At 58.9% G+C, this 16,130-nt stretch overlaps 1 protein-coding gene across 1 annotated transcript in view; it reads right to left on the bottom strand.

Annotated features, from left to right (window-relative positions):
• Positions 1 to 14,152, bottom strand: part of RBM42 (RNA binding motif protein 42) — a 15,820-nt gene extending 1,668 nt beyond the window's left edge. The window contains exons 1-9 of the mRNA XM_077192409.1: positions 13,861 to 14,152; positions 12,756 to 12,858; positions 11,046 to 11,130; positions 10,353 to 10,418; positions 7,409 to 7,573; positions 5,569 to 5,726; positions 3,692 to 3,841; positions 2,941 to 3,061; positions 228 to 345 (exon numbers count right to left, since the gene is read on the bottom strand). Of these exons, the coding sequence (XP_077048524.1) occupies positions 228 to 345; positions 2,941 to 3,061; positions 3,692 to 3,841; positions 5,569 to 5,726; positions 7,409 to 7,573; positions 10,353 to 10,418; positions 11,046 to 11,130; positions 12,756 to 12,858; positions 13,861 to 14,027 (1,133 nt within the window). The 5' untranslated portion in view covers positions 14,028 to 14,152. The remainder of the gene's footprint in view (positions 1 to 227; positions 346 to 2,940; positions 3,062 to 3,691; positions 3,842 to 5,568; positions 5,727 to 7,408; positions 7,574 to 10,352; positions 10,419 to 11,045; positions 11,131 to 12,755; positions 12,859 to 13,860) is intronic.
• Positions 14,153 to 16,130: the final 1,978 nt, after the last annotated feature.

Genomic DNA, 16,130 nt, shown 5'->3' with positions numbered 1-16,130 from the left:
TGATTTTGGGTCATTTTGGGGTCATCGAGAAGTTACGGGATCATCCTGAAGTTTTGGGGTCATTGTGAAGTTCTGGGGTCAAGGAAAGGCTTTGGGGTTGTGGCCCAGTCCAAGGTCTCATCACTGACCTCATTCCACAAATCCCCACAAAAGAGCTGGAAATTGTCTGAAATTGGGGCGAAAAACGGCGATTTTGGGTCATTTTGGGGAAGTTACGGGATCGTCACGAAGTTTTGGGGTCATCGCAAAGTTCTGGGCTCATGGGAGACCTCGGGGCCATGACCTGGTCCAGAACCTCATCATAAACCTCATTCCCCAAATCCCCACAAAAGAGCTGGAAATTGTCTGAAATTGGGGCGAAAAACGGCGATTTTGGGTCATTTTGGGGTCATTGGAAGTTCCAGGATCGTCACAAAGTTTTGGGGTCATTGTGAAGTTCTGGGGTCAAGGAAAGGCTTTGGGTTGTGGCCCAGTCCAAGGTCTCATCACTGACCTCATTCCACAAATCCCCACAAAAGAGCTGGAAATTGTCTGAAATTGGGGCGAAAAACGGCAATTTTGGGTCATTTTGGGGAAGTTACGGGATCGTCACAAAGTTTTGGGGTCATCGCAAAGTTCTGAGGTCATGGGGAGACCTCGGGCCATGACCTGGCCCAGAATCTCATCGTAAATCTCATTGCCTAAAATCCCTATACGAGTTCTGAAAATCGCCTGAATTTGGGGTGAAAAACGGCGATTTTGGGTCATTTTGGGGTCATTGAAAAGTTACGGGATTGTCCTGAAGTTTTGGGATCGTTGTGAAGTTTTGGGGTCATGACCCAACCCAGGATGTTGTCATTGACCTCGGTCCCCAAAATCCCTACAGAAGACGTGGAAATTATCCTAAATTGGGGCGAAAAACGGCGATTTTGGGTCGTTTTGGGGTCATCGGGGAGTTACGGGATCGTCACAAAGTTTTGGGGTCATCCAAAGTTCTGGGGTCATGGGGAGACCTCAGGGCCATGACCTGGTCCAGAATCTCATCATAAATCTCATTGCCTAAAATCCCTACACGAGTTCTGAAAATCGCCTGAATTTGGGGCGAAAAACGGCGATTTTGGGTCATTTTGGGTCATTTTGGGGAAGTTACGGGATCGTGCTGAAGTTTTGGGGTCATCCCAAAGTTCTGGGGTCATGGGAGACCTCAGGGCCATGACCTGGTCCAGAATCTCATCATAAACCTCATTCCCAAATCCCCACAAAGAGCTGGAAATTGTCTGAAATTGGGGTGAAAAACGGCGATTTTGGGTCATTTTGGGCAAGTTCCGGAATCGTCACAAAGTTTTGGGGTCATTGTGAAGTTCTGGGGTCAAGGAAAGGCTTTGGGGTTGTGGCCCAGTCCAAGGTCTCATCACTGACCTCATTCCCCAAATCCCCACAGAAGTTCTGAAAATCGTCTGAATTTGGGGCGAAAAACGGCGATTTTGGGTCATTTTGAGGTTATAGGGTCCTTAATGAAGTTATGGATCATTATGGGGTCGTTCAGGGTTACGGGGACACCCAGAGGTCAGGGTCAGGCCCAAAGTGTCCCATTGACCTCGTTCCCCAAATCCCCAGTAAAGATCCAGGAATTGTCTGAATTTGGGGCGAAAAGCGGCGATTTTGGTCATTTTGGGGTTATGGGGTCATCAATGAAGTTCTGGGATCGTTGTGGGGTCACCCGGGGTTATTGGGACTCCCCAAAGGTCACGGGGTGATCCAGTGCCCTCCCAGTATAAACCAGTAACCTCCCAGTCCCTCCCAATCCCCTCCCAGTTCCCTCCCAGTTTATCCCAGTCCCTCCCAGTATAAACCAGTCTTCTCCAGTTCCCTCCCAATCCCCTCCCACTCCCTCCCAGTATAAACCAGTTCCCCCCCAGTTCCCTCCCAGTCCCCACCAATCCCCTACCAGTTTATCCCAGTCCATCCCAGTCCCTCCCAGTTCCCTTCCAGTTTATCCCAGTCCCTCCCAATCCCATCCCAGTCCCTCCCAGTTTATTCCAGTCTATCCCAGTTCATCCCAGTCCATCCCAGTTCCCCCCCAGTTCATCCCAGTCCATCCCAGTCCCCCCAGTCCCTCCCAGTTTATCCCAGTTCCCTCCCAGTCCCTCCCAGTTTATTCCAGTCTATCCCAGTCCCCCTCCAATCCCCTCCCAGTCCATTCCCAGTTCCCTCCCAGTCCCTCCAGTCCCTCCCAGTCCATTCCCAGTCCCCCCCAGTCCCCTCCCAGTTTATCCCAGTTCCCTCCCAGTCCCTCCCAGTCCATTCCAGTCCCCCCCAGTTCCCTCCCAGTCCCTCCCAGTTTATCCCAGTCCCTCCCAGTCCCTCCCAGTTTATCCCAGTCCCTCCCAGTTTATTCCAGTCCCCCCCAGTCCATTCCCAGTCCCCCCCAGTTCCGTCCCAGTCCCTCCAGTCCCCTCCAATCCCCTCCCAGTCCCCTCCCAGTTCCCTCCCAGTCCTTCCCAGTCCATTCCCAGTCCCTCCCAGTTCCCTCCCAGTCCCTCCCAGTTTATTCCAGTCCCCCCCAGTCCATTCCCAGTCCCCCCCAGTCCATTCCCAGTTCCCCCCCAGTCCCTCCAGTTCCCTCCAGTATATCCCAGTCCCTCCCAGTCCATTCCCAGTCCCTCCCAGTCCCTCCCAGTCCATTCCCAGTCCATTCCCAGTCCATTCCCAGTCCCTCCCAGTCCCTCGCAGTTTATTCCAGTCCCTCCCAGTCCCTCCCAGTCCCCTCCAATCCCCTCCAGTCCATTCCCAGTTCCCTCCCAGTTCCCTCCCAGTCCCTCCCAGTTCCCTCCCAGTCCATTCCCAGTCCCCTCCAATCCCCTCCCAGTTTATCCCACTCCCTCCCAGTCCATTCCAGTCCCTCCCAGTCCATTCCCAGTCCCTCCCAGTATATCCCAGTATATCCCAGTCCGTCCGTACCAGCGTCCCACTCCAGCAGGCTGGGATCCTCCCAGCTGCTCCCGGCCGCCGTTCGGATGCAGCGTTTCAGGCGCTCGCCCCGCCCCTTCCGCTTGTCCTCGGCCGCAGGCTCCGCCCCCACCTGATGGACAGCTGTCAATCACCCCCCGGGACACGCCCACCCCGCCGGGATACGCCCACACTGAAGGGAACCCCCGGGTTTGGAAGCTCCGCCCCTTTTTAGAGAGCCCCACCCCATCGTTATGGAAAGCTGTCAATCATCAGGACACGCCCACTCAACCAAGGACACGCCCACCCTGAGGGAAACCCAATGGTTTTAGGCTCCACCCACTTTTAGATAGCCCCACCCCATCTTTATGGAAAGGTGTCAATCACCCAGACACGCCCACCCCACTCTAGCCACGCCCACCCCATTCTGGACACGCCCACCCAGCAGGAAATGGTTGATTTGGGGCCCCTCCCACTTTTGGACACCCCGCCCGCATCCTGACTGGCAGCTGTCAATCACCTTGGACACACCCACATCTAACCACACCCACTCCCATCTGGCCACGCCCACCCAGAAGTAAACGCCTGGATTTGGAGGCTCCGCCCCCTTTCCTGCAGCCCCACCCCAGGCTGATGAACACCTGTCAATCATTTAAGCCACACCCACTTCCCCTTCAGCACCACTCCCAGCACTGAAACCCGCCCCCTTTAGCCCCACCCACCATTTCCCACCCAGGCCCCGCCCCTTTTAAGCCCCACCCACCTCAGGCACGGGGAAGGGCGGGTCCTGTGGCGGGTCCTGCGCAGGGGGCGTGGCACCGGTGCGATGTGGGCGGGGCCAGGCCGTGGCTCCGGAGGGGGCGTGGCCATGGCAGGGGGTGGAGCCGGGAGGCTGGGACCAATCCTGGGCTCCTCAGGGGGCGGGGCCCGAGGGGGCGGGGTCTCCTCCTGTGGGGGTGGGGTCAGAGAGAGGTTAAAGGGGCGGAGTCACTTGTGGGAGGAGTTAAAAGGCAGGGGCAAAGGGGGCGGGGCTAAACAGGGTGGGGTTAAAAGGGGAGGGGCTTAACATAATGAAAGGGGAGGAGCTAAAAGGCGTGGGGTTGAAATGGGAGGGGCTAAAAGAATTAACTAAAGGGGAGGGGCTAAAGGGGGTGGGGTTAAAAGGGGAGGGGCTAACAAAAGTTAATAAGTGGGAGGGCTAAAGGGGGAGGAGCCAAAGAAGGAGCAAATAAAGGGGCGGGGGAAAAGGGGTGTGGCTAAAAGGGGAGGGGCCAACAAAAAAGTTAATTAAATGGGAGGGGCTAAAAGGGGAGGAGCCAAAGAATGCACAAATAAAGGGGCGGGGCTAAAGGGGATGTGGTTAAAAGGGGAGTGGCTTAAACAGAATCAATTGAAGGGGAGGGGCTAAGCAGGGTGGGGTTAAATGGGGCGTGGCTGAATGGGGCGGGGCCAAATGGGGGCGGGGCCTGGAGGGGTGGGGCCTCGTCTTTGGGGAATGGGGGCTGGAGAGGGCGGGGCCTCCTGCGGGGGAGGGGTGAAGGGGGAGGGGTTAAAAGGGGGCGGGGCCACAGAGGTGACACTGGGGGGGTCATGGAGGTTTGGGGACACCGGGGGGCTCACGGGGACATTTGGGGACATTGGGGGGGTCACAGGAACATTTGGGGACATTTGGGGACACTTGAGGACATTTGATGACATTGGAGTGCCCCTGGGGACATTTGGGGACACCGAGGTGACACTAGGGGGGCCCTGGGGACACTTGGGGACCCTGGGGACACCTGGGGACATTTGGTGACCCTGGGGACACTTGGGGACACCTGGGGACCCTGGGGACACTTGGGGACACCGGGGGACCCTGGGGACATTTGGTGGCATTGGGGGGTTCCTGGGGACCCTGGGGACATTTGGGGACACCTGGGGACACCGAGGTGACCCTGGGGGGCCCCTGGGAACACCTGGGGACACTTGGGGACATTTGGGGACATTGGGGGGTTCCTGGGGACATTTGGGGACATTGGGGTGCCCCTGGGGACACCGAGGTGACACTGGGGTGCTCCTGGGGACATCTGGGACACTTGGTGACCCTGGGGGGCCCCTGGGGACATTTGGGGACACTGAGGTGACCCCGGGGACACTTGGGGACACTTGGTGACCCTGGGGACACCTGGGGACACTTGGTGCCATTTGGGGACATCTGGGGACATTTGGTGACATCTGGGGACACATGGGGACACTTGGTGACCCTGGGGACATTTGGGACACTTGGGGACATTTGGTGACCCTGGGGGCTCCTGGAACACTTGGGGGCATTTGGTGCCATTTGGTGACCCTGGGGACACTTGGGGACACCTGGAGACCCTGGGGACATTTGGTGACCCTGGGGCCACTTGGGGCCACTTGGGGACATTTGGTGGCATTTGGTGACATTGGGGGGTTCCTGGTGACATTTGGGGACACTGGGGGTTCTTGGGGACATCTGGGGACATTTGGTGACTCTGGGGTGCTCCTGGGCACACTTGGTGACCCTGGGGACACTTGGGGACATCTGGGGACACTTGGGGACAATTTGGGGACAATTTGGGGACACCTGGGGACACCTGGTGCCATTTGGTGCCACCGGTGCCAGCCGTGAGCGCTCACCGGGGCGCGGCGGGGCGGGGCCGGGTACACGGTGGGCGCGGCCTGGATGACGGGCGGGGTCGGCTTGGGGGGGCCGGGGGCGGGGCCCGGGGGGGGCACTCGGGGTCCCCCCGGGGTCACCGGGGCAGGGGGGGCACGGGCGCCCCTCCCCCCCCGGCCTGAGGGGGCAAACGGGGTCAGGAAAGGGAGAAAATGGTAAAAACGCAAATTCTGACCCGAAAACAACCCCGAATTCTACCCAAGAAATTCCAAAATTCTGACCCAAAAAAACCCCAAATTCTACCAAAAAATCCCAAAATTCTGCACTAAAAAAAAGCCCAAATTCTACCAAAAAATCCCAAAATTCTGACCCAAAAAACCCCAAATTTTGTGCCATAAAACCCTCAAATTCTGCCTCGAAAAAATGCAAATTCTGTACAAAAAAACCCCAAATTTTGTGCCATAAAAACCCCAAATTCTACCTCGAAAAAATGCAAATTCTGACCCAAAAACCCCAAATTTTGTGCCATAAAATCCCCAAATTCTGCACAAAAAACCCCCAAATTCTACCAAAAAATTCCAAAATTCTGACCCAAAACCCGCCCCAAGTTCTTCACTAAAAAATCAGAAATTATGGAAAAATTCCAAATTTTGCAATTAAAAACCCCAAATTCGGCACAAATTCCACCAGTCCCTCCCAGTCCCTCCCAGTTCCCTCCCAGTTCCCTCCCAGTCCCTCCAGTTTATCCCAGTCCCTCCCAGTCCCTCCCAGTTTATCCCAGTCCCTCCCAGTCCCTCCCAGTTTATCCCAGTCCCTTCCAGTTTATCCCAGTTCCCTCCAGTCCATCCCAGTTTATCCCAGTCCCTCCCAGTCCCTCCCAGTTTGATCCCAGTCGCTCCCAGTCCCTCCCACTTGATCCCAGTCCATTCCCAGTCCATTCCCAGTCCCTCCCAGTCCCTCCCAGTTCCCTCCCAGTCTATCCCAGTCCCTCCCAGTCCCCCCCCAGTTCCCTCCCAGTCCCCCCCAGTCCCTCCCAGTCTATCCAGTTTGACCCCAGTCCCTCCCAGTCCCTCCCAGTCCATCCCAATCCCCTCCCAGTTCCCTCCCAGTCTATCCCAGTTCCCTCCCAGTCCCTCCCAGTTTATCCCAGTCCCTCCCAGTCCCTCCCAGTCTATCCCAGTCCCTCCCAGTTCCCTCCCAGTCCCTCCCAGTTTATCCCAGTCCCTTCCAGTTTATCCCAGTTCCCTCCCAGTTCCCTCCCAGTCCATCCCAGTTTTTCCCAGTCCATCCCAGTCCCTCCCAGTTTATCCCAGTCCCCCCCAGTCCCTCCCAGTCCCTCCCAGTTCCCTCCCAGTTCCCTCCCAGTTCCCTCCCAGTCCCTCCCAGTTTATCCAGTCCCTCCCAGTCCCTCCCAGTTCCCTCCCAGTCCCTCCCAGTTTATCCCAGTCCATCCCAGTTTGATCCCAGTATATCCCAGTTTATCCCAGTCCCTCCCAGTCCCCCCCCAGTTCCCTCCCAGTCCCCCCAGTCCCTCCCAGTCTATCCCAGTTTGACCCCAGTCCCTCCCAGTCCCCCCCAGTCCCTCCCAGTCCATCCCAGTTTATTCCAGTCCATCCCAGTCCCTCCCAGTCTATCCAGTTCCCTCCCAGTCCCTCCCAGTCCATCCCAGTCCATCCCAGTCCCTCCCAGTCCATCCCAGTCCATCCCAGTCCCTCCCAGTCCATCCCAGTCCCTCCCAGTTTATCCAGTCCCTCCCAGTTCCTCCCAGTTCCCTCCCAGTCCCTCCCAGTCCCTCCAGCCCCCCCCCAGTCCATCCCAGTCCATCCCAGTTCATCACTCACCGCTCCGGCCGCTCTCAGGGCCCCTCCCCCGCCCATGGGTGCCCCCAGGGGGGGGTGGGGGGGGGTCTCTGCAGTGGGGGAGGGGCGAGCAGCAGGGGGGGGGCGGGGGGGGCCCCCAGGGGAGGCCCCACCCCCACCATGGCCCCGGGGGGGGGGCGCAGGGCCAGGGGACCCCGGGGACCCGCTGGGGACACAAAGAGGGGCGGGGACAGGAGAGGAGGGGGCGGAGTCACCAGAGGGTCACGGGGACACCGCGGGGACAGCAGCGCCCGCCAATGGCCCCAAATGTCCCCAAATCCGCCCAAAAAATGGACACGGAAATGGCCCCAAAACCCCCAAAAATGGACACGGAAATGGCCCCAAATCCCCCCAAATCCGCCCAAAAATGGACCCGGAAATGGCCCCAAATCCGCCCAAAAAATGGACCCGGAAATGGCCCCAAATCCCCCCAAAGTCACCCCAAAAATGTACCCGGAAATGGCCCCAAATCGCCAAAAATGGACCCGGAAATGGCCCCAAAACCCCCCAAATCCGCCCAAAAAATGTACCTGGAAATGGCCCCAAAACTCCCCAAAAATGTACCCGAAAATGGCCCCAAATCCCCCCAAATCCCCCCAAAAATGGATGCGAAAATGGCCCCAAATCCCCCACAAAGTCACCCCGAAAATGGCCCCAAATCCCCCCAAAGTCACCACAAAAATGCACCCGAAAATGGCCCCAAATCCGCCCAAAAAATGGACCCGGAAATGGCCCCAAATCCCCCCAAAACTGGACCCGAAAATGGCCCCAAATCCCTCCAAAAATGCACCCGGAAATGGCCCCAAATCCCCCCAAAGTCACCCCAAAAATGTACCCGGAAATGGCCCCAAATCTGCCCAAAAATGGACCGGAAATGGCCCCAAATCCGCCCAAAAATGGACCGGGAAATGGCCCCAAATCCCCTCAAAAATGTACCCGGAAACGGCCCAAATCCCTCCAAAGTCACCCCAAAAATGTCCCCAAAAATGGCCCCAAATCCGCCCAAAGTCACCCCAAAAATGGACCCGAAAATGTCCCCAAATCTGCCCAAAAATGTACCCGGAAATGGCCCCAAATCCGCCCAAAAAATGGACACGGAAATGGCCCCAAATCCCCTCAAATCTGCCCAAAAAATGTACCCGGAAATGGCCCCAAATCCCCCCAAAGGCACCCAAAAATATCCCAAAAAATGTCCCAAATCTCCCAAATGTCACCCCAAAAATGTACCCGGAAATGGCCCCAAATCGCCAAAAAATGGACCCGGAAATGGCCCCAAATCCCCCCAAAGTCACCCCAAAAATGTACCCGGAAATGGCCCCAAATCCCCCAAAAATGTACCCGGAAATGGCCCCAAATCCGCCCAAAAATGTACCCGGAAATGGCCCCAAATCCGCCCAAAAATGGACCCGGAAATGGCCCCAAATCCACCCAAAAATGTACCCGGAAATGGCCCCAAATCCGCCCAAATGTCACCCCAAAAATGGACCCGAAAATGGCCCCAAATCCCCAAAAAATGGACCCGGAAATGGCCCCAAAACCCCCCAAATAATGGACACGGAAATGGCCCCAAATCCCCCCAAAGTCACCCCAAAAATGTACCCAAAATGGCCCCAAATCCCCTCAAAAATGTACCCGGAAATGGCCCCAAATCGCCAAAAAATGTACCCGGAAATGGCCCCAAATCCCCTCAAAAATGCACCCGGAAATGGCCCCAAATCCCCCAAAGTCACCCCAAAGATGTACCCGGAAATGGCCCCAAATCCCCCCAAATCCGCCCAGAAATGGACCCGGACATGGCCCCAAATCCGCCCAAAAATGGACCCGGAAATGGCCCCAAATCCCCTCAAAAATGCACCCGAAAATGGCCCCAAATCCCCCAAAGTCACCCCAAAAATGGCCCCAAATCCCCCAAAGTCACCCCAAAAATGTCCCCAAATGTCACCCAAAATATCCCCAAAAATGGCCCCAAATCCCCCCAAATGTCACCCCAAAAATGGCCCCAAATCCCCCCAAATGTCACCCCAAAAATGTACCCGAAAATAGCCCCACACCCCCCCAATGTCCCCAACCCCCCCCAATGTCCCCCCAAAATATCCCTGAAAATGTCCCCAAATCCCTCCAAATGTCACCCCAAAAATGTCCCCAAAAAACTCCCCAAACTCCCCAATGTCCCCTCAAAAATGTCCCCAAAAGTGTCCCCATATCCCCCCAAATGTCACCCCAAAAATGTCCCCAAACCCCCCAATGTCACCCCAAAATATCCCCAAAAATGTCCGCAGACCCCCCCAATGTCCCCAAACCCCCCAGTGTCCCCAATGTCCCCGAATGTCCCCAATGTCTCCAAACCCCCAAACCCCCCAATGTCCCCAAACCATAAAACGTCCCCAAAAATGTCCCCAAACCCCAATGTCCCCCAATGTCCCCAACCCCCTCAACGTCCCCCAATGTCCCTAACCCCCCAATGTCCCCAATGTCCCCAAACCCCCCAATGTCCCCCAATGTCCCCAATGTCCCTCAATGTCCCCCAATGTCCCTCAATGTCCCCAATGTCCCCCAATGTCCCTCAATGTCCCCAATGTCCCTCAATGTCCCCAATGTCCCCAACCCCCTCAACGTCCTCCAATGTCCCCAAACCCCCCAATGTCCCTTAATGTCCCCAATGTCCCCAATCCCCTCAATGTCCCCAATGTCCCCAAACCGCCCAATGTCCCCAATGTCCCCAATGTCCCCCAATGTCCCCAATGTCCCCAATGTCCCCAACCCCCTCAATGTCCCCCAATGTCCCCAATGTCCCCAACCCCCCCAACCCCCCAATGTCCCCAAACCCCCCAATGTCCCCAAATGTCCCAAACCCCCCAATCCCCACAATGTCCCCAGTGTCCCCAAGCCCCCACAATGTCCCCAAGCCCCCACAATGTCCCCAAATGTCCCCAGTGTCCCCGTACCCGGTCTCTGCAGCACGTGTGGCACGAAGGCCGGGCGCAGGATCGGCGGCCGCTGCGGTGACACTGCTGGGGACAGAGGGGACACTGGGGACACTGGGGACATTGGGGACAGTGGGGACAGAGGGGACAGTGGGGACATAGGGGACAGCCAGGGGACATTGGGGACAGCCAGGGGACATTGGGGACAGCCAGGGGAGCCAGAGGACACTGGGGTTGGGGACAGCCAGGGGACATTGGGGACACTGGGAAGAGCCAGGGGACAGTGGGGACAGCCAGGGGACATTGGGGACACTGGGGACAGCCAGGGAGAGCCAGGGGACATTGGGAACATTGGGGACAGCCAGGGGACAGCAGTGACACTGCTGGGGACATTGGGGACAGTAGGGACAGCCAGGGAGAGCCAGGGGACATTGGGGACAGCCAGGGGACAGCAGTGACACTGCTGGGGACAGCCAGGGGACATTGGGACAGTGGGCTGGGGACACTGGGACAGCAGGGGACACCAGAGGACACTGGGGACAGTGGGGACAGCAGTGACACTGCTGGGGACAGCAGGGGACAATGGGGTTGGGGACAGCAGGGACAGCCAGGGGACAATGGGGACAGCAGTGACACTGCTGGAGACAGCCAGGGGACATTGGGGACACTGAGGGGACACGGAGGGGACACGGAGGGGACACTGGTGGCACTGACCTGGCCCCACGAAGGGCACCGGGGGTGTCCCCAAGGGGGGGACGGTGGCAGCGGCGGCGGCGCGAGCCTCGAGAGACTGCTGGACCTGGGGACAGAGCGGGGACACTGAGGGGACACTGAGGGGACATTGGGGGGACAGTGGGGACACTGGGGACACTGGGGGGACAGTGGGGACAGAGCGGGGACACTGAGGGGACAATGGGGACACTGAGGGGACAGTGGGGACACTGGGGAACACTGAGGGGACAGCCAGGGGACATTGAGGATGCTGAGGGGACAGCCAGGGGACACTGGGGGGACTGGGGACAGTGGGGACACTGAGGGGACAATGGGGGGACAGTGGGGGGATTGGGGAGAGTGGGGACACTGAGGGGACATTGGGGGGACACTGGGGGGACTGGGGACACTGAGGGGACACTGGGGACACTGAGGGGACATTGGGGGATTTGGGACATTGGGGACACTGAGGGGACAGCCAGGGGACATTGAGGGGACAGCCAGGGGATATTGGGGGGACTGGGGACAGTGGGGACGCTGAGGGGATTGGGGACACTGGGGACGCTGAGGGGACAGTGGGGACACTGAGGGGACATTGGGGACAGTGGGGACACTGAGGGTACACTGGGGACACTGAGGGGACATTGGGGGATTTGGGACATTGGGGACACTGAGGGGACATTGGGGACACTGAGGGGACAATGGGGGGATTTGGGACATTGGGGACAGTGGGGACACTGAGGGGACAGTGGGGACAGTGGGGACACTGAGGGGACAGTGGGGACACTGAGGGGATTGGGGACAATGGGACACTGAGGGGACAGTGGGGGGACATTGGGGGGACAGTGGGGACACTGAGGGGACATTGGGGGGACACTGGGGGGACACTGGGGACACTGAGGGGACAGTGGGGACAGTGGGGGGACACTGGGGGGATTTGGGACATTGGGGACAGTGGGGACACTGAGGGGACATTGGGGGGATTGGGGACAGTGGGGACACTGAGGGGACAGTGGGGACACTGAGGGGACACTGGGGACACTGGGGGGACTGGGGACAGTGGGGACACTGAGGGGACACTGGGGAGACATTGGGGGGACAGTGGAGACACTGAGGGGACATTGGGGACACTGGGGACACTGAGGGGACACTGAGGGGACAGTGGGGACACTGAGGGGACACTGGGGGGACAGTGAGAGGGGTTGGGGCATTGGGGACCCTGGGGACATTGGGGGATTGGGGATTTTGGGGACCTTGGGTGTGTTGGGGACATTGGGGTCACTAAGGGGACATTGGGGACATTGAGGGGATTGGGGACATTGGGGACATTGGGGATATTGGGGGGACATTGGGAGGATTTGGGGACATTGAGGGGACATTGGGTGGGGACATTGAGGGGACATTGGGTGGGGACATTGAGGGGACATTGGGGACATCAGGGGGACATCGGGGGATTGGGGACATTGGGGATTTGGGGACAATGGGGACAATGAGAGGACATTGGGAACATTGAGGGGACTTTGGGGACACTGAAAGGCCACTGGGGACATTGACAGGGGTTGGGGACATTGGGGACATTTGGGGGCACTGGGGACATTTGGAGCACATTGGGGACACTGAGGGGACACTGGGGACACTGAGGGGACAGTGAGGGGACATTGGGGACAGTTTTGGGGACACTGGTGACAATCGGGGACACTTTTGGGGACACACCTGCTGGTAGGTGTTGGTGGCGATGATCGGGCGCAGGACGGGGGGCGGGGCCAAAGGGTCCCCGGGGGCGGGGCCTGGAGCCCCCAGCACCTCCTGCTCGAACCTGCACCAGTACAGACCAGTAAGGACCAGTACGGACCAGTATAAACGAGTACAGACCAGTACGGACCAGTACAAACCAATACGGACCAGTATAAACCAGTATGGACCAGTATGGGCCAATATAAATCAGTAAAGACCAGTACAGACCAGTATGGACCAGTATGGATCCATATAAATTTGCCTGGACTTAAACGGGCCAGTATAAACCAGTATGGACCATTAAGGAGCAGTATAGACCAGTATGGACCAGTATAAACCAGTACAGACCAGTACAAACCAATACAGGCCAGAATGGACCAGTATGGACCAGTAAAAACCAGTATAAAACCACTATGGACCAGTATAAACCAGCATGGACCAGTATGGACCAGTAAAGGTCTATTATAAACCAGTATGGATGAGTAAAGGCCACTATAAACCAGTATAAAACCAGTATGGACCAGTAAGGACCTGAACAGACCAGTAGGGACTGGTATGGACCAGTATAAACCAGCACAGACCAGTATGGACTGATATGGAACAGTATGGACTAGTAGGAACCAGTATAAACCAGTACAGACCAGTATGAACCAGTATATACGAGCACAAGCCAGTACAAACCAGTACTGGGACCAATAAGGACCAATAAGGACTGGTACAAACCAGTATAGACTTCTATGGGCTGATATAGACCAGTATAAACCAGTATAAACCAGTAAGGACCAGTATGGACTGGGGACCGCCCACTGACCTCCCAGTAACCCCCCGACCCTCCCAGTACCCCCAAACCCCGCCCCCGTTACCCCGGCAACGCCAGGCCCCGCCCCTCCCTCCCTCAAGCCACGCCCAAGTTACCACAACAACCTCCAGACCCCGCCCCTCTCTCCACCAAACCCCGCCCCCGTTGTCATGGCAGCGCTCAGACCACGCCCGTCTATTAAGCTCCGCCCCCGTTACCATGGCACCCGCCAAGCCCCGCCCCCTCCCGTCCGCCATGACAGCCCCGCCGCTCCCTTTCCCTCACAGCGCCATCTCCGCCTCCATCTCCTTCAGCCGCTCCTCGCCGCTCTTCACCGCGGCCCCGCCGCCTCCCGCCACCGCTCCGGGCCCCGCCGCCACCACCGCGGCACCGGGTCCGGCTCCCGCCGCCATTCCCGGCCCCGCCGCTCCGGGAGCCGCCGTCGCCGCCATGGCTGGAACGGCCACAGCCACTTCCGCCCGCCTGAGGGGCACTTCCGGCGCGGCGCAGTGACGTCACTCAGCGCGACAACACTTCACCATTTTTAATAAACAGAGGCGGATTTGGGGCGAAATCAGCGAGAAACGGACAAAAATGGCTGCGGAAGGGGCAAAAAGCGCTTTAATGGCGGCAGCGGAGGGCGGAGGCCGCGGGGGAGGCGGCGTTCAGCGCTTGAGCTCGCTGTAGATGTCCCCGCGCGCGCCCTGCAGCTCCTGGTAGTGCGAGTCCTGCTCCGGGGGGCGGGGCTTGGGCGGGGCTGTGGGGAAGGGGGCGTGGTCAGAGTGGATACACGCCTACTTTTCTCGGAGCCACGCCCACCGCGTGGTTGTGGTGGGGGTGATTATTGGTTGGTCACGCCCCCATTTGGGTTTTGGCTCCGCCCATTAATGGGTTTAATCACGCCCCTGATTCATCCCAGTTACTCCCAGTAAATCCCAGTAACCCCCAGTGCCTTCCCAGTGCTGCCAGTAACTCCCAGTAACCCCCAGTGTCCTCCCAGTAACCCTCAGTAACCCCTAGTGTCCTCCCAGTACTCCCAGTAATGCCCCAGACCCCTCCCAGTCCCTCCCAGTAATGCCCTGGAACCTTCCCAGTGCTCCCAGTAACCCCCTTAAACCCCGCCCACTGTTCCCAGTGCACTCCCAGTAACCCACAAATGGCTCCTCCCCTTTGGCCACACCCACAATTTCTCCCTCCTTTTAAGCCACGCCCACATCCAGTCCCTCCCTCTTTAGCCACGCCCCTAAATGCCCTCTCCAGATTGGCCACGCCCACAAATGCTCCCTCCCCGTTGGCCACGCCCATAAACACCTCCTCCACCTTGGCCCCGCCCACCTCTGTGGCCCCGCCACGCCAGCCAATAGGCTCCGCCCGCAATCAGGAGTGTGATGATGATGTCACCAACGACGAGCGCTGTGATTGGTCCCGGGCCCAGGAGGCACCCGGAACAATCTGGAAAAGCGAGGGGGAGGGGACGCCTCGTGACCCCCGCTGTGACCTTTGACCCCTCCCATGACCCCAGGGTGGGGGATGGGCCTTACCTCGCTCCGCCGCGGCCAATCCTGAGGCTGGGAATTAATGAAGGGGGTGGGGCTTGTGAGCCACTCCCACTTTGGCCACACCCACAGATTCGGGAGGGGGAGGGGCCAAAGGGTGGGGGAGGGGCGAAATGGGAGGAGCAAAAGGGATGGGAGGGGCAGAAATGGCTGGAGGAGGGGCTTAATGGTGTGGGAGGAGCTAAAATGGTGGGGGAGGGGCAAAAATGGGAGGGGGTGGGGGAAAAATGGGTGGGGGAGGGGTAGAAATGAATGTGGGAGGGGCTTAAAGGTGGGGCAGGGCTAAAAGTGGGGGAGTGGCAAAAATGGGAGGGGCTAAAGGGAGTGGGAGGGGCAAAAGCAGGTGGGGAGGGGCTAAAGGGTGGGGGAGGGGCACAGTGGGAACTTCCGGGTGGGGGAGGGGTCTTCAAAGTGTAGGGGAGGGGCTTAGAGGGGTCCCACGGGATGGGGGAGGGGCACAGGCATCCCCAAGGGGTGGGGGAGGGGTCCGCAGAGGGTGGGGGAGGGGCTCGAGGGGTCCGCAGAGGGTGGGGGAGGGGCTCGAGGGGTCCCCAGAGGGTGGGGGAGGGGCCAATCCCCCCCATTTCTCCGCCATTCCCCTCCCCCACCCTGGCCCGGTCACTTCTGCTTTTGGGAGAGGGGTAAAGGGGGGGTCACAGGGTGTGGGGGAGGGGCAGAGAGGGTCCCTCGGGGTGGGGGAGGGGCAGTGGGGGGTCACAGGGTGGGGGAGGGGCCCTCGGGGTGGGGGAGGGGCCTCACCGAGCAGCAGCAGGACCAGGCCGAGGGTCCCAGGGGGGGCCATGGTGGCGCTGGGGGAGGGGAAAGGGGCGGGGCCTGGTGTGGCAACTCAGGCCACGCCCCCTTTCTGCCCTCAGCGTCTGATTGGGTGGCACTGTGACCCCACCTAAAACTCCTGACCCCCCCGTGCCCAAAACTTCCCCTTTTTGGGGTCCCTGCGGTGGCCACGCCCCTTCCCTGCGAGCCCCTCCCATTCGCCGG

The sequence above is a fragment of the Agelaius phoeniceus genome, chromosome 33, assembly GCF_051311805.1.
Source record: "Agelaius phoeniceus isolate bAgePho1 chromosome 33, bAgePho1.hap1, whole genome shotgun sequence".
Taxonomy (NCBI): domain Eukaryota; kingdom Metazoa; phylum Chordata; class Aves; order Passeriformes; family Icteridae; genus Agelaius; species Agelaius phoeniceus.
This window is presented reverse-complemented; position numbering and strand designations above follow the sequence as displayed.